Consider the following 22,963-nt stretch of genomic DNA (forward strand, 5'->3'; position numbering starts at 1 on the left):
TGACTTCAACTCTGAAGCAAACAAATCAGGCAAAATAATGTATTTATTTAAAACAGTCATGTTTTGCTTCCTTTTTAAAGGAAACTCAAAGACTTTACCATTAAACAAAACTGATCTCAGGACCCAGAAGACTAAATCTATTGTAGTGTGGTGCTGAAAAGAAGAGAGAAATCCATAAATGGGGATAGTCTCTATTGTCAATACCTACTTTGCCTATTCAAAAATCTGAAAGACAGTGTCCAAGGAAGAACTCAGTGTTCTATCAAGTAGTCAGGAAAAAAAAAAAAACTGGCTGGGGAGGGATCAAAGTAAGCATCAGCCAGCTATTGTCACGGACACCATACCCTACTGATGTAACTGAATGGAGAGGTTGGCACTCACGCACGCAACTGCCAATATGGCAGGTAATGAACACATTTGTCAGCATTCCATCCTCCATCCCGTCAATGCATCCAGTAGCATTCTGGTGGACACTATGGCTGTTCCTTTATGTTTTCCATCCCTCCAGAGGCAGCTGGTAACAGCACTTCAAACTGCATTTGCAAGTGATCCAGGAGACAATGGAGCAATACCAAACTACTTCAGTTAGACATTTGCTTTGTACAGATAATCTCATTTGTTCTTTGTCATCCTGAGAGCCAGTTTGAGATGTTGGCTGAGCTGATTTGCCCTCAGGGAAGGTTCTTAGAAATGTCATAGTAGTCCTCACATGCCTTCATCTTCTTGGCCACCATCCAGACCATATGTGATAAGACCAAAACTCAGTATTAGAGCACAGGCAATCTGGTGTGCAACCTGTCACTTATTTTTTTAAGGATGAGATAGCAAATAATAGAAAAGTCTATTGGTTGACTCTTAAAGAGAACTACTAGCCAAGCAGAATTGAAGTTATACATAATGGGTTTGCACAGCTGACTTTTAACCAGGTCAGTTAAAGACTTAGCAGCTACATTCACAAAAACACACTCAGTTTGATTTTAGTCTTCAAGGTAGGTTTTTTCCCCCCTGTGATTGTAGTTTCCACCAAACCCAATCAATCTGGCTATGATTCAATATATTGTGTGGACCTAGAAAATGAATTAATTCATTAATGAAATTAAGCATGCTATGCAAACACAGCCCAGTAGTACAAAGTTTCATATTTCTATGAACATTTGCATTCATTCTCATTTTTCCACTCCATATTTATTTATTTATTAGAAATTATAAGTATGACTATAAATAGAATAATAGAACCGGGGTCCTTTTTGTAGCCTGAGTTTAAAACTCTCCTTCCTAGAAGTTTAGATTGGTATCTCTTTTGTTTAATTTTAAATAAGCCATTGAAATATTTATGTTCTGCGTGGTCTTTAAAGAATCTTAAATTACAATAATTCTCCTCTTTTTCTTCAAGGGTGGCTTTCATCTTGGAAAGCTTTGTATAGGCAAACAGCAATTCATAAATAATAATATAAAACAATTAAGTGTCAAGGCCATTTCAAAGCCATGACTAACATCCAGGTTACAAAGGGGCAACCTGAATTTTCAACCTCCTATATTTCATGTAAATATATTAAGAGCAACGTGTGATAACACAACCAGCAAAACAATCCATAAAAGCCAAATCAGACTTCACACCACCTGTCATCCTTCTAATGTGTTATTACAAATCCAGAATCCCCAAACAACATGACATTGACTAGCATTTCTGGAAGTGGTATGGTAGTCCCAATGCATCTAAAGGGTATTAGGTTGGAGAAGTTAATCTGAATATTTTGCGTATTCTGACCAGACACTTCCCACTTCCAAACTTTGCCAAAAACACTCTCTCCAAGACAAGGAAATGATTGCAAATGAAGTCATTTTTTCCATACCAGGAGACAGATGGAGAGAAATCCCAGCCTTCTTCCGTTTTTTGTCTTCGGGGCATTTTTGGAATTTCCTTCAGGAAGTAAAAGGCTGCAACCTAAAACATTTCTTTCATTTGTCAGGCAGCTGATTTTTCCACCATAAAATGTTACAGAGTAATGACACACAACCTAAGAAGGTGAGGGTTATCTTTGTAACCCAACTGCATCCTGTAAGTTTCAATAAATTCCAAAGAATTACCTGGGAGGTTGGGAATGAAGAGCCAGCATGAGGCACAGAAGAAAAACCATCAAAACCTCATGTTCCCTCTGAACTAGCCCTCCCCAACCTGATGTCTTCCAGCATGGTCATTGATTAGAAATGATGGGAGCTATGGTTCAATGCCACTGTACAACTTCAGGTTTACTGCAACATCTGGAAAGTGTAAGTTCTCATCGGTTTTGCCTTCACTGAAAATCTGCTTTGGGTTTCAATCATTCTGATACATTATAAAATGAGAAGTTCACAGAAATATTTTGTAATGGAATAAAAATCTAATGAAACTCCCCAGAGGCAATCCCCTTATACTCAAGGTGTCAAAACTCTGGATTTTAGCTTAATAATAACTCCTGTATGGTTATAATCAGAAATAAGATCTACTGTGTTCAGTAGAGGCTTCCTCCAGTTAAGTGGACATAATAGGATTGAAACATACGTTTTACATGGGGGGGGGGGATTTATGAAAAGCATGCCGTGCACTCTTTCCTTGAAAAGCCCAAACGTTTTTTGACCAGAGAGTGAGCATGAAACCCTGTAGGGAATATTAGTCTCCTATTCGTCTTATTTGTCCCTTAATTTGAATGGGGCGGTATGTATACTGGCATACATGTGTGTAAGAAAAACAAACACACTTCATTTTTTTACATAGCTGTGAAAAAGCTGTAGCTCAGAGTTATTTTTAGGGCCCTGACCTACACACGTGCCTCAGATTTTTGTAACACTCATTTTCTCAATGTTTGAGCACTGTATTTAAAAAGAACCACCTGGTCCCATCGCATGTAATCTACCTGTAATCAAATTCTTCTTGCAATCATAATTTACTTTTTCTCATTCAGCCTTCCCTGGCCTGGTGTCTGCCAAATCTCTTGGATTACAATTCCTAGCTAGTTGGATAGCGAGGAAAGGAGTTGTATCCCAGAACATCTGGAAGCAGTCAGATTGGGAAATACAGCTTAACTGTTACTTATTCCCATTTGAATCTTAGCTTACTGATCTAAGAACCAATATTAGGTATTTGTGATAAGCCCTACGATCTAGCACTTTCAAATTAATGATTTTCTGTGATAAATGGGGATATCGGAGTATGTTCATGCGTGTCATTATGCATAGATACTATGATTAATAGCGAGCTGTCCTTTCAGCGCAGAAAGGAAATGAGTATTTCCATTGAATTCTTAAAGTATCCTGTCAGAACTATAGCAGAGCTATGTATGACATCAAAGGAAGGATGGGTCAAAACACAGTTTATACAAAATCCCAGTTTATTAATATTTAAAGGTCAATGAAGCTATATGTAAATTGTACAACCAAGTCTGAAACATTTTACATACTTTTTAAAAAAAAATTGCACTGCAAATAATGCTAAAAGGCCAATAACCTTGTTTCTAACATCCACCTATGAATTCAGCCAATACTTGTACATTAATCTGTTGGTTGCAGCTACTTTGCATATGATTAGCTCAGTAATGCACTATTGATGGATTAAAGACCACAACAGTGGAGACACTCCTGCCATTTTCATTTCATTATTTAAACTTTGGATCCTCCCAGATGCAAAACTTCCACTGAATGCTGCCCCTTTCAAAGGACACCAACTCCTGTGCCTGTTGCAGCTGGGCAGCAGAGATTATTTTAGGAGATCTCTCTCTCTCTCACACACACACACTCACACTCATTTATTTACTTCATGGTAAGCTGCACCTTCAGAAATTCCTTCTCTCACACAACTATTATAAGTATAGGAATCCTCAATATCCTCCTTTGCAACTGATCATTCTTAAGTGGAAAAAATAGACATATCTCCCAAATAATTAATATTGGGACCCTCCCTCCAGGTTGGGATTAATCATGAATTTCTCATAAAATTGCTCCAGATATAAAATAGCATCTGTGTTATTAGCATCTCTACATTTTTTACACGTTCAGCCCTATTGACTCAAGTTAACATACACACACACACAAACACAAAATAGCAATTAATGCTGTAATAAAATACATTCATTTAACACAAATAATACTTTCCATGGATGGACATGGATTTGCAGTCAGTGAACACCATTTAAAATGAATGGACATACTGGTTATACAAGGATCTTGAGTGTGGACATTTGGCTGAGGTTGCAGAAAGGCCCAGTCTTATTTGTTTGTTCAGCCTTAAAAAGCTTAAGAATAACTGTGATTCATCTTTCAGCCTAAACTATATCTCAGGATTTAATAAGTAAAATGCTGCAAATTGAGGTAAACCTCCCCTTAGTCACATATACATTCATGGGGTCTAAGCTATCTCTAACTAACCAGGAAAGAAAAAATTGTATGGTCACAGTGGACAACTATCAAAGATGTTGACCAAGTGTGTGGCAGCTGTGAAAAAGACAAAGTCCATGCTAGGGATTAAATAAAACTCTCAATTTGTAATGCCCTTACACAAATCTAGGGTTCATCCATATCTGTAATGCTGTTTAACATTTCTGGCTGCTACATTTGGAAAAAGATGTAACAGAGCTGGAAAAAGTATAGGGCAAACAGATTGGGGTTCCAATATCATCCTCATGAGAAATGACTAAACTATTTACTTAGAAAAAAGGAAATTATGTATGCTGTGTAGAAAGAAAACAAAGAAAATGTGTATCCCTCACTCAGAACATAAGGATTCAGGAAAGTCATCCAACCAAGTTGATTGGAAGGAGATGAAAAACAAACAAAAGAAAGTATTTGTTCACACAGCACATAATTAACATTGAATTCATTACCACAAGACAGGGTGATGGCCATTAATTTGGATGGCTTTAAAAAGGGATTGGATAAATTCATGGAGAATAGGTCTATCAAGAGCTGTTAGTCTTGAAGACCTACAGGTTAGAACAGCCTGTCTCCAAACACCAGTTACAGAGCAGTAGTAGAAAGGTATGGCTCCACCTCCTGTTTGTAAGCACCCCAGATGCATCTGGTTGACCAGTGTGTGGGAAAAAAAAATAGAGAAAAATATGTATCCTACACTAAGATAAGGAAGGTCATACAACAAAGTTGACTGGAAGGAGATTAAGGATGATCATTGGCCTGCTCCAGCAGGGCGGTTCTTACATTCTTATGACTACATGAGCAGAAATGGGACATGGCTGGTGGTTAAAATTGTGTATATAAAGCTGCTGTTAAAATTATTAAAATGCAACTCATTACTGAAAGCAGCATATTTATCAGCTCTTTTTTTTAAGGTTCAAATGACACATCTATTAAGTTCAAATGGACCCAACCTAATCCACACATATCACAGCCCCACTAAATCCTTGAGGATTCAACTACAACCAGGAATATGGGGCTATGTTCCTCAGAGTAACCACAGCAGCCTCCAGCACCTAATTCCCATTGACTTTCCACTTATGATTAAGTGCCAAAGGGACACATGCACCTGAACAACTCTTGAGGTAAAATCCCCCCCAGTTCTCTTTCTATTACTCAGAATATACTAGCACATTTGCTTCCCTTGACAAGGAGTTAATTGAAGAAGGCTGTCATTCTAAAACAGCAAGAACTTTATTTCAGGAGTCACTGAAGTTTTGCCTTGGGGGGAAAAACGATTTGAAGATATTTCTCTCCTTCCCCACCCATACTCCCATTCAAAGGCACTGCTGACCCAAGTGTCCGCTTTTCAGAGGTGTATAGAGCCTGAATTTTCCTAACAACCCTAAGTTGCCTCAGGGCAAAGGCAACACAATATTCTCCCAGAGAGGAAATATTTTCAAATGACACAACATGTCTTATGTCATCAACTGCACCCCAATCAGTACTCCATTTCCCCTTCAGATCAACTCATTCTCACTCTCCTCCTTCCGTCTGGAGACAAGCAAGCAGAGCTATTCCCCGTGTGTCAGCCTTCAAGGGGCTCAGGCCTCCTCTTTGCCAAAGCTCCTAAGATGATGAGGTGACATTACCAGAGGACACAATTGTTTCTGGAGGATCCCCCTCATCTTTCTGTGGATGGGAGGAATTGTCGGACTTACTTCTGCTGAATTCTATCCCTCCAATGATTGGTCTCTTGACTTTGGTTCCAGAGTCTGTGGTGGGACACGTACAGCACTGCACGATCTTGAAAAAAGCTCTCCGCATCTCCTTGTTGGTGAGTGTATAGATGATTGGATTGGTGGCTGAGTTTAGAACTGCTAGTACTAAGAAATATTCAGCTTTGAAGAGGATTGGACATTCCTTGACTTTGCATTTCACGTCCAGCAACAGAAGAATGAACAAGGGAGTCCAGCAGACAATGAACACACTTAAAACAATAATCACTGTCTTCAGCAGAGCCAGTGACTTCTCTGAGCTCCGGGTTGCTTTGGCAACATTCTTCCGAAAGGTCAGCCTACGGCTCCTTGTCCTTACCAAGATGTAGATCCTACAGTAAAGGATCACAATGGTCAATAAGAGGCCAGTAAATATACTGGTACAGAAGAGGATATAATGCTTATGATAAAGAGGCAACACTGTGGAGCAGTCGTCCAGGAAGCCAATGCAGTTCCACCCCATAATAGGGAGCCCCCCTAATATCACAGAGATGACCCAACAGGCGCTGATCAGCAGGAAGGAACGGAAACTATTGCTGCCATTATGGAGCTTCATCTTCAACATAGTAATATATCTCTCAATCGCAATAGCCAGCAGGCTGAAGACAGAAGCAGACAAAGCCACAAACATGCTTCCTTCCCTAAGAAACCACTGGGCAGGGGTGAGGCTGTAAGTCTTGGATCCAGACAACAGAATGTTGGCAATGTAAGCCACTCCTGCCAGCAAATCTGAGAGTGCCAAGTTACCAATAAAGTAATACATTGGTCTGTGAAATTTCTTGGTTTTCCAAATAGTCAGCAGAACAAAGATGTTCTCGAGGATGATAAAACAGCAGATAATGATGAAGACTACCGATGTTGCTTTGATCCCACTTTCAGCATTCTCATTGAGCTTCCCGGTGTGGTTATAATGCTTGATGATGATTTCATAGTTGAGGTAGTCACTGACTTCACTCCGGACCTTCACATGGGGGCCCCTGGCAGAGTCCATGGTTCCAGCCTGGATTGCAGGTTTCCAAACAACTGGCAAAGGGTGGTGTAGAATGTCAGTCACTGCTATGTCCAAAGTCTGCAATTCCAATGGCCAGTATTTCCTCTTGGGTAACCTCAGAAACCACAATCCTTAGAAATCAAGAGAGACAAAGCAAAAGAGGATTAGCTAAAGAGCATCTGATTTAACCCAGCGCCCCTCAAAATCCAACAAGCTGAAATTCTAACATCAATGCCTGCAAGGAATTGCAAAAGTCTTAGTTATGCAGAATGAAAGACCTATGAAGAAACTGTGGTTTGATTCAATTCTATATGTTGCTCATATTTGATTGGTTACACAAAACACAAAACACATACAACATCCACAAAAATAATAGCTTTCAGCTATACGATAATCTGGTTTACTATACTGGCTGAGATGAGCGGTTCTAAGGTGTAATAGAAGTTAAGTGTAGGAATGTACATACCACAGCAGCCACAGCCTCATCTCAAAGCCTTAGACAACTGGGTACACTCACAAACGAATGCTTGGAATCGCGAAGTCCAGATGTCTGCTTTCACTTGTACATACAAGTTGTTCTCATTTTTACAATGGTGGCCAACTTATATCACAGCAGGTGGCAGCACCTAGCTATCCTTGGCTGATCTTGAGGAAACCAAGCAAGCTGGACCTGGTTAATAATTAGATGGGATACCATCAGGAAATCCTCAGAGTACAGACCAAACTGGGAAGTAAAACAAAACAAATAATCAAAAACCACAAGCAGCAAACAGCAAACCATATTGCTGCGCTTCTGCCAAGCAAGCAATATGGATGTGCCCTTGTAGTCATCAGCAGCTAAACTCAACTCCAGAGTGGCACTCCCTTCTTAGCCAAAATTATGCAGTTTGCAATCACAACACTGATAATTTGTTTTAAAAAGTCACACAGGACAATACAAGTGAAATCATGTTTTTAAAATGCCCACTGATCTCACCAAACAGAAAAACCAGAGTGCCAAACACAATTCAAAGGCATGACATTAAATGCAAGTTTTGAAAGACAGAGCTTGGAAACAATGAAAGGAAATAGGAATCACTCAGAATTTCTGTTGCAAGAAGTTCCCACCTAATTCCACATCATCTTCAGTCACAATGCAACTTTATCCCTGTCTACGCACACACCAGTAAGACTAATCCCAAAATGGCTGTTTATAGCCAAAGAGGGAGCCTTTTGCCCTTCAAGATGTTTTAAAGTACAACTCACATCAATTTCAAGACCTTCGGTTACCTGTCTCTGATGGCAGCCTAAGCAATCTTAATGCCTGAAACATCTTTTTCAGGTGGCTGAAGCAATGGAAAGAAAATTGTTTTGGTTGGTTTCACATATACAAAAGAGGCAAGTTAAGCTTGAAAAAGAATCACTTTGTAGGAGAAGTTTAGGAAAAGGGCATCTTTGAACAATGGACTAGTTGTATCAGTTAAAATTAGAGATGGCCATTAAATTGGAGGGGCTATTTTTTTCCCATTCTCCCATCACCACTTTCAGATCTCTGGAATAAACTCAGCAAAAACCTAGAGGACATAAAGGAAAAACCACTTGAACTTTTATAATTGGGAACAGAGAGAGAGAAAAGGCTGGCTTTGGGCTACAGCCTTGCATGTAGTCTGGAAGCTCATCTTCAACAGCCTAATCTGTTTACACACTGCACTACCAGATGAAAGAAAGCATATGGAAAAATATGAGTAAATACTCATGGTGTTTACACTAAGTATTTAAAATAGTAGATCAGTCCAAGAGGGAAAGCAAAGTTAAAACTTTCACTGGGTGAAGTTTTTTTTTAGGGAAGAAGAGAATGAAAGTCACCACTTGTGTTCCATTCCCTTCACTGGAAGATCTTAAAGTTATTCTTTTCTCACTATGAGCCAGGATAAGTTGAAAAACACTGACTCTTCAAAGACATACACTGGACTTCCTAATAGAGGACCAATTCACATAAAAATCTTTGCACTTGGATACACACACCAGCCTTTATGCCATATAAACAGTAAATAGTACCTACTTGCTTAAATAGCTGGGTTATCTTACACTGAGCATGCCAGATGTATAAAAGATACATGCCCTTTCTGTGTTTGGCAGGACACAAACATTGCACCATTTAATTTTGGTCATTTTTTGTCCCCAAATGTGTGGCATCTGATCTGAATAGGGCTTTGAACCAACTAGAGAAGTTTCCTCCCTCCCCCACCATTCCTTTAGTATCTATCTCATGCCTAGGAAGTAAGAGAAATGGGTGCCCATATAAACCCAGACAACATTCAGTTAATAGGAAGTGGGGCAGATCATGCCAATCCACCATCGTTTATCCAAAGCATCAAACATTCTGTTAAACTTCTTTACAAAGAACTATGGACGCAGTAGGATTTATTTTTTTAAGGTATATTTTTAAGATGGCAGAGAAGGTCCTGTGTGAATACTAGCTGTGCACACAAAGCATTTTATTTTGAACTTCAGCTGACTGCAGACATACTTCAATGTCCCCCTTTAAACTCCTCCATGAGACTAGTGAAGGGAATTTAACTACAGCTGAAAGACCTCCTAAAGATGATCAGGTCATCAAGCTAACTGAAACGCGATCTTCTGCAACCGAATTTTATTAAAATAGGTTAGCCATCCTGAATCAAACTGCAAGCGCGCACACACACACAGTTACAAACTTTTGTGGTACAGAGGTTAATAGCAACAGCCAGAATCAACAGGGGGAAATGACTTCCAGCCCAAACCTGGCAAGGCTGTAATCTCTAACAGAAAAATAAATCCCATTCTTTGATCCTCCAAAACAGCCTGGTTTCAAGTCATGTTCCTTCAACATCTCTTCTAAAACTGAGCCTGTTCTCAGTTCCTCAGGAGGAGGAAGAACTCTGGTGGCTGCTGCCGCCTTCTGAGATTGCCTCCTCTCCTCCATCCCAGGTACAATATAGCATGCAAATCAGGAGAGTTTTCTAATGGCATCGAATATTCACATGCAACTTTCACCAGAGGAAACATTTCGCCAAAGCAGCTCTCAGCCATTCATTCCGGTTGAAGAAAGAACGTCTCCACTCCACAGACTTTCCTAATGGCTTGTATTCTAGGCTGTTAGTATCTACATCACCATCAGACTTAACAGCGGTAAATTCCGTGTTGGAGTTACGTTGCTTCCCCTACGAACTTCGCATTCCCGTTAGCGTCAACATTTTTCTCACCTTTTTAGCTTTCTTAATCCACCACCGCGCTTCAGCCTACGCGCACGTATCCAGACATCAGCTTCCCGGTTGATTCCCGGTAATTCTAACAGTTCTAACGAGTTCTAACAGTTAGCCTTCCAGGGCTGAATTTTTACTAAGCGCGTTCATTATCTGCTGCCTGCTGCAACGCTAGATAGGGACTGGCAAGCGGAACGAAGCTTGCACAAATCAAATGCCACCACAAAGTTAGCTGGTAGTTCAAGCACAAGACTCCTTCGTTCACGCGTTCAGTTGTGAGGAGCAAAAAGTTAAGGGGGAATTTTGCCCGGTTTGTACACGCGCGCGCACTCTTCCAGGGGAGTTTGCTGGGCCAGGTTTAAAACAACGTAAACCTTTTCGCCCCTTCCCACCGATTCCTGATAATATATCCAGGCAAGCTCCCGGGGGGGGGGAAAAAGCCAGCCTTCGCGCTCGAGAGGGAAAAGGGCAAGTGTCAAAGCAGGGAGCTGAAGGCTGCGCCCCTATGCACGCTTTCGTGGAAGTAAATGCTAGTGAACAAAGCGGCGCTTACAGCCCAAGCGACACATACCGGGTAACAACGGCTTAAACTTCAACTAATTCCATGGATGATCCTGTAAGGCCAGTCCTTGGGTCCTATTCCCCGGGGATTCGGAGTTTTGCCAGCGGACGCATCACCACCAGCACAAGGAGGTGTTAAAAGCCCTCGCCGTGCCCGAAGCCGCTTGCAGACGAACTCACGCTGCGGCCGCTTTTCCCACTCGGCGTGTTTCAAAGTGGCCCGGAAGCGAGGCGCTTCAGCCTCTCTCGCAAACGCTCCTCTGACTCGAGCAAAGCCCGCGAGACCCTCGCCCAGCTCTTACCTCGCTCGCCCGGGGCGCCGCTCTCGCTGGAGGAGGCTGCATCGCTCACCCTTCACCTCGCGCCAGGCCCACCCGTCGCCCCCCTTGCATAACAAAAGCAGGGCTGCCTCCTGAGCTCATTGGAAACGTTTTCCTTTCCAGCGTGGTCTCCACCCCTTGAGGTTCCTATTTCTCTCGCGCGGCGGAGACGACTTTAACTCTTGCTGGGCTTTGCCATCGTGCCCAGCCTGGAGTCAGCGAGGGAAAGGGGAAAGCCGGCGACCAGGCCACCCGGTCTGGCCGCTCTGATTTCACCAGGCAGTTCTTAACCCGGGTCTGGCCGCGGAAGGGTTAACACCTGTTTCCACCGCCTCTGGCCGTGCTCTCAAAGTTTTGTCTAGGTTTTTTTTTTTTAAATGTGGGGAAGGTGCACGCGGGGGGAGGGAGCCTGGCAACCGCAGAGCGGGTGAGGGGGAGGACGCGCGAAAGGTGGTTTGCTGGAGACACCAACGTGCCGGCTGGTCGCCTTAGCGTCGCTTCCCTAGACTTTGCCGAAGTCTCCTGCCACCTCCTCCGGCTCCGTGTTGGGGTCCCCGATTTGCCATCCCATTTTCGTTTTAATGCTCCTCTCCCGTTCAAAACAAGTGCAAGAAAAGAGGAGCTAAGAGCTGGTCTCTGGCCCCTGAAATTCTTAACCTTTGGGTAGGTCAGATCCTGCTTTTTCACTCCCTTCAGGAGGAATCGAAAGAGCACTATTATGTTTTTGACTCATTTGTTTCATTGGGTTTTATGTGTGGAGAATAGATCACGTTTTAGGTCATATTTATACAGAATTAGTGAAAATTCAAAAGGGTTCGCCAACTTTTAAGCACCACTGTATATTAATGTGGAATTACTATTCCCCTTTCCAGATATCTCTGCATGATAAATCACTTCATCACATTTTTGCTTGTATGTTCCTGCTCCAATCAGAGGAACCTGGATGAGTTACAACAGAGTAACAGCTAAAAATGACAACCAACCACTTCAATACCCTCCCTCCCCACAAGACCAGTCAATTAGAATTGAAAGTTTACCCAGAAAAGTTGTGAAAAACAATAGCAGATCATGAGCAGTGAATGAAGGCATTTCATTTTAATGATTTACCACCCTGATTGGTGAAACAAAGTGGTTAATAGAGAAGTTGCAGGAAATGACTGTGTGCTGTCTTCAGTAAACTCTCCTTTCCCTCTGAAGCCAGGGACAAGGCATTGTAGATGTTACAGGCTGGTAGGCACACACATGTGCATGGTCAATGATTCTTGGGGCAGAAATTTTCCCCAGCTTGGCATCTTGCTGATGCTTTTTAGATTACAAATTGCATTATTGCTTCCTTTAAAGCCACTCCAACCCCACAGGTGGTTTGAAACTGCGGCGGTGGGGTGAGGTTATGGGTATGGTCTCCAACCTTCATTCCCACAAATAAAACCCTGGGAAGACACAAGATGAAATTGGGATGAAAACAATGGCCTTGGACCATTATTTTATATTTGGGTGGTAAAGACTGGGAATTGTAAGTGGGAGATCCCCAACTTCCCCATTAATTTTAAGCAATGAATGAAGATAATTCATCTCTTTTATTGCCAAAATTCAGTGACATGTTCTCAGGGTACCCAATGGAGGGATGGGGGCATATATAGCAAATGGCCTGCTCATCCCTATGCTAAGCCATAAACATGGCTTACAAGCCTTAACATATCACACTTTAAGCTCAAACCAGATAAGCAAGATCTGTGAGCTTCTTTCACAAACTTAATTAAAACACAGCATGATGATTTGGGTGTACTATATCTTGACAGGACGTATGAACTCAATGAATGGGTCATGCTGCTTCTGAACTGCCAAATGGAAAAAGATCAGGGCAACAGGCAGTGCCATCCTCCCCATCCCCAAGCAAACATTATTTATGGCTTGAAGCCCAGGAAGATGGCTGTTGCATGGCCTTCCTTCCCTTCTGTGAAAATATTCTGTTCCTTCCTCTCATGCAACCCCCTGAAAACTAGAGCAGCCTGTTGCCCCAGTGCTAGAGTCAAGATGCGTTATCCTGTTTCTTGCCATGCTCAACTAAGGCAATGTGGGAATATGCCATCCCCTTGTTCCTCTAAGCTGGGGCAACCACTTCTACTTGGCAATCAGGGAAAGGGAAGCCTAGCCATATCTGTAGCACAGGCAGTAGGGATTGCCCCTAACCTATCTTCCCCCTCTTCCCTCTCTTTCTCTTTTGTGGAAATGAGATTCCCAGGCAAGTGCTGACAATGGCTACATCAGGTGCACAAGAGAGTCATTACTCCCTCTGTGCAGCAACCTGGGTTCAAAGTATGAGATATGAGCAGCAGACTGGCTTCTTGAAGACATTGTAGGAAGGGAGCCATGTTAGTCTACAGTAGCCAAAAATCAGGGTCCGGTAGTACCTTTTTCAATTAGCTTCTCATGTGAACTGTATCTCTATGACTCTATGCATCTGATGCAGTGACCTGTGGCTCACCAATATTTATGCCTGTTAATAAAATTTGTTAGACGGAAAAGGTGCTACTACACTGTTTTTTTCTTTTCCTTTTTGAAATAAAAGACAAGCAGTGTCCTTAAGGAAATCCTGTCTCCCTAATTCCTAGTCAGGCTGTTTTCTTATATACAACATTGACAAAAACTTCCTGGGAAAGTACTGTTGATCAGTTAAAGAACACATGCCTTGTTGCCAGGATGTTCTGAGTTCAGTCCTCAGCATCTCCAGCTTGCAAGGTGGATACAAGAAATGTCTACATGAGAATGTGTAAGAACTGCTATCAGTCAGAGCAGACATCATTTTATTGTTATTATGTTATTATTGTTGGTCACACAGTCAGCCAGATGTTTAGGCTGGATTTGGCATTTTTATCCACCTATTGAGTCCTTCCCAAGGACCTAGGATAGGCCGATGTTGTTGTTGATGGTGTTAAAGGTATCGTCGCAGGATGAAAGCTATTCCAAGTAAAGCTGCCTTTTGCAATTGGCTAATTGTGATTTTGTCAATGCTGGTGGTCTTCAAGTGGTGCTCCAGACGTTTTTGGGATTGCACCCAAGGCACCTATTACTATTGGTACTATCTTTGCTTTCTTTTGCCATAGTCATTCTATTTGCAGATTTTCTTCAGTTCTTTCTCTTCTATTCTGCTGTCTCCAGGATAGTGGACATTGTTGCTGTTGTTATTAAACTTGTATGCTGCCCAACTCTCAATGACTCTGGGCAGCTCACAACAATCAGTCAAAGAAATTACAATAACTGCTTACAATCAATCAAATCAATTACAATAATTACAAGATCCCTACATTTCCTTAAGAACTCCTGGTCACCTTCCCTCCCTTCCCCTCTTCTCTCCCCATCTCTTCTCCTTTTCAATGCATGCAATACAAAATCTGTAAGCCAAAGGATCAGTTGTAAGCACAAGGCTTTTTTGTGTTTTGTTCAGCTGTAATTTGTTCCAGAAAACCTTCTCAGGAATAAGATATTGGTGCTTTAAATAAATAAATGGACAGGTTGGCTGATTCTGCTATAAATAGCTTTTTATTTTTTCTGTGTTTTTAAGACAGTGATATATATGTTGCTGATTATATAAGATCCCCAAAAGGAACTGTCATCTTTTTGCTTGGCATAACAGAAAAACAAAACCCTTAACCACAAGATAGTAATATCATAAAACTGATTCAGACAGAAATTCCGGTTTTGTTAAATGGATCGACCCATCTTGACAGTTAAAATTGATCTCAGAGCATTTTTTTTTTTTTGCTAAGTTTCAATTGTTCCACGCCTCTTTCTGACTACACCCTCATGTTTTGAGATTAGCAGAAAATGAGCCCCAGACAAAAGAACCGTTATTCTGCAACTGTCAAGGAAGAGAAAGGAAGGAAAATGAACTTGAAGACATTCTTTGCAACGGCCACACAATCAGGAGCTGCACGCTTTGCTATAGTATAAACAGAAAGGCAAGAAAATGGGAGATACCTCTTTCTTTGGAAACCTGTTCTTAACATGCCATATCTGGAGCAATTAATATATCCAAGTAGGGTGTCCCATAACTGAGGGATGTAGTGACTCATAATCAAATATGAAAGTTTCATTTTTAGATACTAATATCATCAGCGCAAAAAAGCAAAGCATAATCCTGTGAACAAAGGCAACCCCCCCCCCCGTCTTGCAGGAGTTAATTGGAAAAGAAAAATAGGCATACATTACTTCTGAAAAATCAATAGATCAACCACATTTTAAATCCCAAACGTAAGCGTAGGCAACTTGGTGCCCATGGGCACTAATGTGCTGAAGGACACTTCCCATGGTGCCTGGCTGATTCTCTGCTTCATCTAAATGGTTTTTAGATTGTTTTAATAAGTAAATGAAAAAGGAAAGCACCAGCCTCTTGCATCCCTTCTATTTAGAAGAATGCTTTTGAGCACCACATAGGTACATAAAAGATTTTTGAAAATAATAATATGATGGGTGGCTACAAGCTCATATACTAACTTTTCCCATCCAACCAAATGTAATCCTAGGTTGCATCAGTAGAAGTATAGTTTGCATCAGTAGAAGGTTGCATCAGTAGAAGTATTGTAGATCAAGGGAGGCTTTTGTTCCTCTCTTCTGCATTGGACCACACTGGAATAAAGGGCCTGGATGGGGAAAACCAAACCAAACCAAACCAAACCTTATGAAGAACAGTTAGAGGCACTGGGTAATATATATTTATATCTGCTTAGAGGTATGATAGCTGTCTTTAAATATCTGAACCACTGACATGTAGAAGAGGGGATGGAATTGTTCAGAATTGTTTCACAGGGCAAGAAACAGTGGGTTTAAATTACAGGGAAGTAGATTTCAGGTAGACATCAAGAAAAGTTTTCTAACAGTAAGAACTGTTCAAGAGTGAAAGGTGACGTTGGATGAAGTTAGACTCCCCCTTGCTAGAGATGCTTAAGCGGCATTTGGATGGCCATCAGTTGGGGATGTTTGTAGCTGTGGATTCCTGCACTGGGCAGGGGAGTGGGCTAGATCAGGGTTCCTCAACCTTGGCAACTTTAAGACGGGTAGACTTCAACTCCCAGAATTCCCCAGCCAGCAAGGCTGGCTGGGGAATTCTGGGAATTGAAGTCCACCTGCCTTAAAGTTACCAAGGTTGAGGAACCCTGGACTAGATGATGTCCAAGATCCCTTCCAACCCTTATAGTCTATTATTCTGTCAGACTGCATACATCTACATCTGGGTTCTTCTATATGCTACAAAGAATATGGCTGCACTACAGAATTCAGAAACAAAAGAACCCCTATAGATATTCCCAGTAACAAAGTATGCATTATTGCTCCAGGAAGACGACCAATGGGGTTAAATATCTTTGTTCTTCAAGCCACAAATGAAAACAGAACAAGGGTAAGACCTATGGAAATACTTAATGCATCCCATTTATTTTTGTCCTTAGTGAAAAACAGGAATTAACATGTTACTACTTTACAGGAATTTAGTAACTGCTCAAGTATATTTGCTTATAGAGTCAATGACAAGCTTAGCAATGGATGAATGGTACAGCTCCAAGTGACACAACCCTGGGACTCCGATGATTGTGATAGTTGCTACAATGTGTTTTCTCTTTTTTGTCAATGTTGTAGAATGGGTGAACTACTATAAAATGAAGTTATGCCCAGCCATCCATGCCATTTTCTTTTTTCCAGCAAGCTGAACTTTTGCAAAATACTGTTGTGACTAGTGGTCTGTCCAGTAAGAATAGCCAGGGGAAAAAAATGGGGGCCCAGGAAAGGAACTTCCATTCATTCCAGTATGAAACAGTTCATGAAAAAGGAACCAAGTGCCTTTTCAAATTCTTTGTATCTTTTAATTCTGTGATGTCACAATGCACATATAATAGGGGAAAGGTTTGCATCACACTGTTTGTATCACTTAGTCCCCTCCACCCAGATGGTGTTTGAATTTGCATCATCATGGATCTTCTATCTCATCCAGTTACATTGACCAGCAGTTGTATTTTTGAGACCCATTTTCTGTTTTTGAAAGTTTGCTCCCCAAAGCAACCTTCCACAGCATAGCACCCTTCAGCTGTATTGGATATGATCCCCGTAATTCCCAGGACAGGCAAGTTGTCTGAAAATACAATTGAGAGTGGCTGTAGTTACTGACAAAGTTAAGGCACTGTTTGTATACTAAAATGTGACCATTTTCATTTGTGACAAAATGTATCTTTTTTGTTGTTGTTGTTGTTGTTTAAGTTAACCTCTACCTGTCCATCGTTCATAATGCAAGAGAGATAACTTGTTGTTGAACTCCAACCTTCATGAGGCCAGCCATCAAGGACTGTGAACACTGCAATCCAGTATTTGGAATTCTACAGGTTTCACATCTTTACTGAAGTCAATCAAAGCTGATTATACTGGTGGCAGGTTCTTAAAATTAAATATAGGCCTAGTTCAAATCATATGTAAAGCAGAGCTTTGCATTTAATACTATAAAGTAGTACATGGGAAGAGATACTCAACTGTTACCCTAAGTGTAGCCTTTCCACATATTTTGTTTCAGCTGGGCTACATAAATGATAAGAGTTCAACTTAGCAGAGGGGAAGAATAGATAATAACTATAAGATAGCTTAGTTTAGGGTTTTTTTCCAATTTAAAAGTATATAAAGCCCATCTTAAATTTGAATGGGACAGATCCATATTTAAGGACCCAGGCCACTGCCTCTTTAATATGTCTAATTAATTATCAAGGACTCACAGAATTAAACAAACCAGATTTTAATACTTGAATAAAGAGAAACATTAGATTTCAGAATTCAGAATTTTCTCAGATGATTAACTGACATAGAAAGCTCCTGTTTGTCTACCACTACTTTGTTCTCCAAGTATTTAATTCTTAAATTGCAAGGTTCCTTATTTTGATATCTGTTACTTCTGTGGGTTAAGGGATCCCACATCATATACTCCATAAACAGCATAAAGCACAAAAAATGTTCAAGAAAGCTGTTCCTGCTGGACATGCCCAAATATAGATGTGGTTATCCCATAAGATATTTCAATGCTATACAAACGCTTTCTATGGAGGAAGAGTTTCAGGACTTTGGAAGAATTCAGGACTTTGCCTGATATAGTTCAGGAACAGAAATATATGACTATAGACCATAGCAGAATCTCCTATGCCAACTTGTGGTCTTATAATACTATATATTTGTAGTTACATGAAAGACTCAATGAAAATACATTGTGCAATCACCAGCAAAATAACACTTTAGATATACAGTATGTTCATAGAAAGATCACTAGCACTCGAGAATAATCATACCCATGCTTACTCCAGCCCACAATTGTACTACAGAGTTGATGAATTCTATTCAATTTGTTCAAATTTGCCATTGAAGTATGAAGATCTGAAACTGGAAGTTAGAATTATATCAAAATGTCAATGGACATGGATGCTTCTTAAGGGGCAATCACATGGAGTGTTGAGGGTGAAATATTTCAACCACAAGACCCCTGTCTTCCTTTCTTGTCACTTCAGCAGCCTCTCCCACATGTTATCAGAAGCTGTACTGTTCTGGATCAAATGAAGGATTATTTATTATCTCTTGTAAGGAAAAAAATGAGAATAAAATACTCTACTGCTATGGGACAAAGAATGAGTAGTGGCACCAATTGTCTCCTGGTCTGAACAAATATCTTTAGTAGATCTGAAGCCTGTATCAAGTGAAAGTGTTCTTTCCACAAACTCCCTTGCTAAGTACCTGTTCTTTACAACAGTTTTAATTAAAATAAATCTTCCCAGAACATTGGTTTAAATATTTTTACTGGCAATAAAATTGGATTGCAACTGTGTAACAGTAAACAGTTCTAAACTGATTTGATTACCTCCATGCAAAAAATGAGTAGATAAAACAAAATATTAATCAAACATTAATGTCCTTAATTAATTAATTAAAACATTAATTTTCATTATCATGCAGTTCCAAACTCCAATTGTCTCACACATGGCCAAAATCAACAGGGCCGCAGCTAAGTTTAGCAATGTCTTTTTTATTCAGTTCTAGTTAGCCTCAAGAGTAACTTACAAGTTCCTGAAAAATGTTTTAGTGAGAAATGGGAACACTATGTACAGTAGTGTAATAATTTGTTAATAAAGGAAGATAGGTTTAAGCAAAAAGTATTCAATTTGCATTAGCTCTGAATGCATTAAGTAAATAGCAGAAAGAAGCTTGGGAGAATCCAGAAGTCATCATGTTCTCAGCCACTGCATTCTGTAACTACTTTATGGTTATCCCTTCCATAATGGATAGGTTAGATAGACCAATTTACTGTTGATGTTCATGGAGTCAAGCAATTCCATATCTTCTTTTTCAAGCCTAAAATCAAAGACCTGGAAATCAATAATGAAAGAATAATATCAGTACATTAAATTATAATATTCTGGTACAATGTTCTTGATAATTAACCCACAGCACCATCAATCTTTGTTCTGCACATAAACTACTATTACTTGTACTGGAGACAGAGGATAGGTGTTTTTCCTTCAGACTTGAAGATGGCAGTCTGTGAGGAAAATTGCTGTTGCTCCTGGTGAGTAGACTTGCACTACTTTCATTTCCAGCAAACAGGTCCCACCCCCCAGTTTTGCACTGGTTCAAAAATCTGCAAAATCAATTTGATCAGCTGTCACGGCAAGTTGAAAGAATTGTCCATTTCTGGGGAAACAAAACTTTAAGCAGATTTTCAAGCCTCTTAAAAGACCGACATGTCCAACATTCAGTAGTCAGGAACCCTGACTGCCTATTAGAAGGCTCAAACTTGCTTAAAAGACACTAAATTGCAAAGGCTATTTCATATTAGTTTAGGCATTATGAGAGCTTGAATTATATTTCAGATTATAAGGCATCATTTAATTATAAAGGGTGAAAACTAGACGCATATTTGAAATAACTAAACTATCCTAGTTAGAGCTAGTTCAGTGTAATGGTTGAAGGTACCAGGCTAGGAATAAGAAGACTCTGAGTCCTACCTTGGGCATGAAGCCAGTCAGGTGGCCCTCGGCCAGTCACTCTCTCTCAGCCCAAGGAAAAAGGCAAGTGCAAACCACTTCCAAAAATGTTGCCAAGAAAACTACATGGATTTGTCCAGGCAGTTGTTAGGAGTCAAAACTGGCTTGAAGGCGCACATACACAAACCAACATCCCCATACACATCCGAATTAGCTATTTTTGTTAATGGCTTAACAGAAATGAATTATTTTCCTTCACAAAGGAAAAGTAATTGATGGGAGTATTATCTTTTCTAAAGCCAAAAGATACACACTACTACTGAGGAAGAAATTATCAGTATTATGATTTGATAAAGAAAATCCAGCTATCTCAAATTATTATTAGATTGTTATCCTTTTATCCATTTATCCGTTTATCCATTTATTTATTTATTTCAATGCAACAAATATACCTAATACTCTTGCTTCTTATTTTCCCCACAACAACCACCCAGTGAGGTGGGTTGGGCTGAAAGAGAGTGATCGGCCCAAAATCACTCAGTGGCCTTTATGCCTAAGGGAGGGCTAGAACTCAGAGTCTCCTGGTTTCTAGGTTAGCTACCTTAACCATAACACCAAACTGACTCTCAACTGGTTGAATTGAGACCCAATTCATATAATACTTTTTCAATACTGTTATTTTTATGGTGCTTTTATGTTTGAACCGTACTGGTATTAAGTATGTAAAGTGGAATAAATTTACATGTTACAGAAGACAGGTTTTCCAAAGTATATTGTTGCTGACATATTTACTGGATCTGACAGTGATCTTTAAAAAACAAAAACAACAGAAATTCTTAGAAAGAAGAAGGGAAAATCATACAAGTAAATGTCTTGTCCTAATTAAACTCTCCTGTAAGAGCTGGCTTTGAAGGAGATTTCTCTCTGGTCCACAAACAATAGTCCACCAAATGAGAAACAGAGCCTTACAATTAAGACAAGACAATTGAAAACTAAATGTCAGTCAATCTTTCGAAACAAATGAAGAAAAATGACTATTTAAAACAAAACAAAATAGCTCTAAAAATGCTCCACAAAGGAAAAGGATGCATGATAAAAACGGATGAAATGACAGCCAGACAATTTGATCTAGTGGTTAAGGTACCAGGCTAGAAACCAGGAGACGGTGAGTTCTAGTCCCACCCAAATCAAGCTCCCAAACTACAGCTACTGATACATGAAAATAAAATGTTGAAAAATCTAATCACTGATTCTAATATGTCTGTTTTGATCGAACTCTCCAAAACCAGTGATATCTGTGCAGATATCTATCTTTCTAAATCCAGTTCCTTAGAGCCTTTTGGTGGACTTTCCAAACTGATGAATGCCAGATACCTGCATTTTAACTGTCCAAATGAGGTATCATAGAAAAGAAAGAGAAAAGATGCTGCTCTAAGGGAAAGATAAAAGAAGGCGCCCTCATATATTTCACACAACTGTAATAGAGGCTTATGGGATAAATTCATGTTTTCCCTCAGAAATACAGAATTTTTCGGAAGCCTGAGAAGCATGTTCAAGAATCTGAGATTCCCAAAGCAGTCACCTTCATTGGAACTATCAAGAGTAAGGCAGGAGCCATCTGAAAATAAAACAGGCTCATTCTTGGCAGATATTAAACATGCTACAAAACCGTTTGACCATGTGCAGGCTTTGTTTATACATCAACAAAACAATTTTCATCCAGGAACAAAGCTTTGAAAGAAGAGTTGTCGCTAACTTTCCTGTCAATGTAACATCACCGTACCACTTTAAAGGGAAAAAGACTGGTATTTACCAGAGCATATCAGGCCAGTAACACATATATTTTGACTCTGAGGGCTTCTGAACTTATAATTACTGCAGCCTGTTTACTGCCTATATAGCAGTGACATAATTATCTTCTAGCCTCAGTTGTGGGCTAGGAAAGGGGCCGGAGCAACTTCGACTCTCTGCAATCATATGTGAGCTTGGTTAGAAATCCCTTACGTGTGCATTTTAGGCCACCATTGGTTTTTTTCAACCAGAGGGTCTAAGCTACATTTCATCAAAATGATGGAGGAGGAGATTATTCACAACCAGCAGCAGCAAAGATGGAGTTGAAGAAACAGCCCACATAGAACAATTGAAGAAAAAAAGAGAGAGAAAAAATTAAGATCCAAACAAGGGGACAGAAAACTCTAGGTGGACAGCCTCAGAAAAAGGCCGCATTCTTCCCCTTCACTTTTTAAAACTGATTTTGCTCTTATTTCAGAGTCACTGCCAATGCTGCTCTAGCTAGAATTTGTGACATTTTCACTTCAATATTCAAAGTAGGCAGCGTATTCCTACTTCTGCCCAAACAGTGATACCAGCTTGCCCCCACACTTCAGGGCTCTACATAATCATTATTTCTGTCCCAAGTATAATGATTAAAATGCCGTCAATTTTCTAGTTTCCCTATGAGCAAACCTAAGAAAAGCCCTACTGATTTATTTAATTGTGCTACCCCACAGAAGTTTTATTTAGGTGGAAACAAACAAGTAAAAAATAGAGCTAAACCAAAGAGGAGTTCCCAGAAGAACTTTTGCCTCAAAATTTTGGCCATCATAAAGCTCCTCCTCTCAAACTGGAACAGCTGCAATTCAAGCCCTGACCCTTTTGCATGTGTGTCACTGTTGCATGCACCACAAAGGAGAAGAGTGTCGTTCCA

At 40.2% G+C, this 22,963-nt stretch overlaps 2 protein-coding genes across 6 annotated transcripts in view; both read right to left on the reverse strand.

Moving 5' to 3' along the window:
* Positions 1–3,329: 3,329 nt before the first annotated feature.
* On the reverse strand, positions 3,330–11,467 carry S1PR1 (sphingosine-1-phosphate receptor 1). Of its 3 annotated transcripts, XM_025164163.2 has the most exons (3): positions 11,240–11,467; positions 7,619–7,876; positions 3,330–7,283 (listed from the first exon to the last, which is right to left on the reverse strand). In XM_025164163.2, exon 3 carries the CDS (start codon positions 7,150–7,152, stop codon positions 6,013–6,015), a length of 1,140 nt encoding a protein of 379 aa, XP_025019931.1. In that variant the 5' UTR covers positions 7,153–7,283; positions 7,619–7,876; positions 11,240–11,467; the 3' UTR covers positions 3,330–6,012. The 3 variants fall into 3 exon arrangements, with proteins under 3 accessions (XP_025019931.1, XP_007420303.1, XP_007420304.1); XM_007420241.4 differs by lacking the exon at positions 7,619–7,876; XM_007420242.3 differs by lacking the exons at positions 7,619–7,876; positions 11,240–11,467 and adding an exon at positions 10,948–11,233.
* A 6,543-nt stretch (positions 11,468–18,010) lies between these two features.
* Positions 18,011–22,963, reverse strand: part of LOC103049047 (putative oxidoreductase ZK1290.5) — a 91,798-nt gene continuing 86,845 nt past the window's right edge. For all 3 annotated transcript variants that reach the window (XR_015798449.1, XM_015887425.3, XM_007420244.4), the window contains one exon: positions 18,011–19,638. Coding sequence is in view for 1 of the 3 variants with exons in the window: in XM_015887425.3 (XP_015742911.1) it covers positions 19,537–19,638 (102 nt within the window). In the remaining 2 variants the exon portion in view is untranslated. The remainder of the gene's footprint in view (positions 19,639–22,963) is intronic.

This window comes from Python bivittatus, unplaced genomic scaffold, assembly GCF_059951505.1.
Source record: "Python bivittatus isolate LINGU-HERP-01145 unplaced genomic scaffold, Pbiv_v1 ctg000700_np1212, whole genome shotgun sequence".
Taxonomy (NCBI): domain Eukaryota; kingdom Metazoa; phylum Chordata; class Lepidosauria; order Squamata; family Pythonidae; genus Python; species Python bivittatus.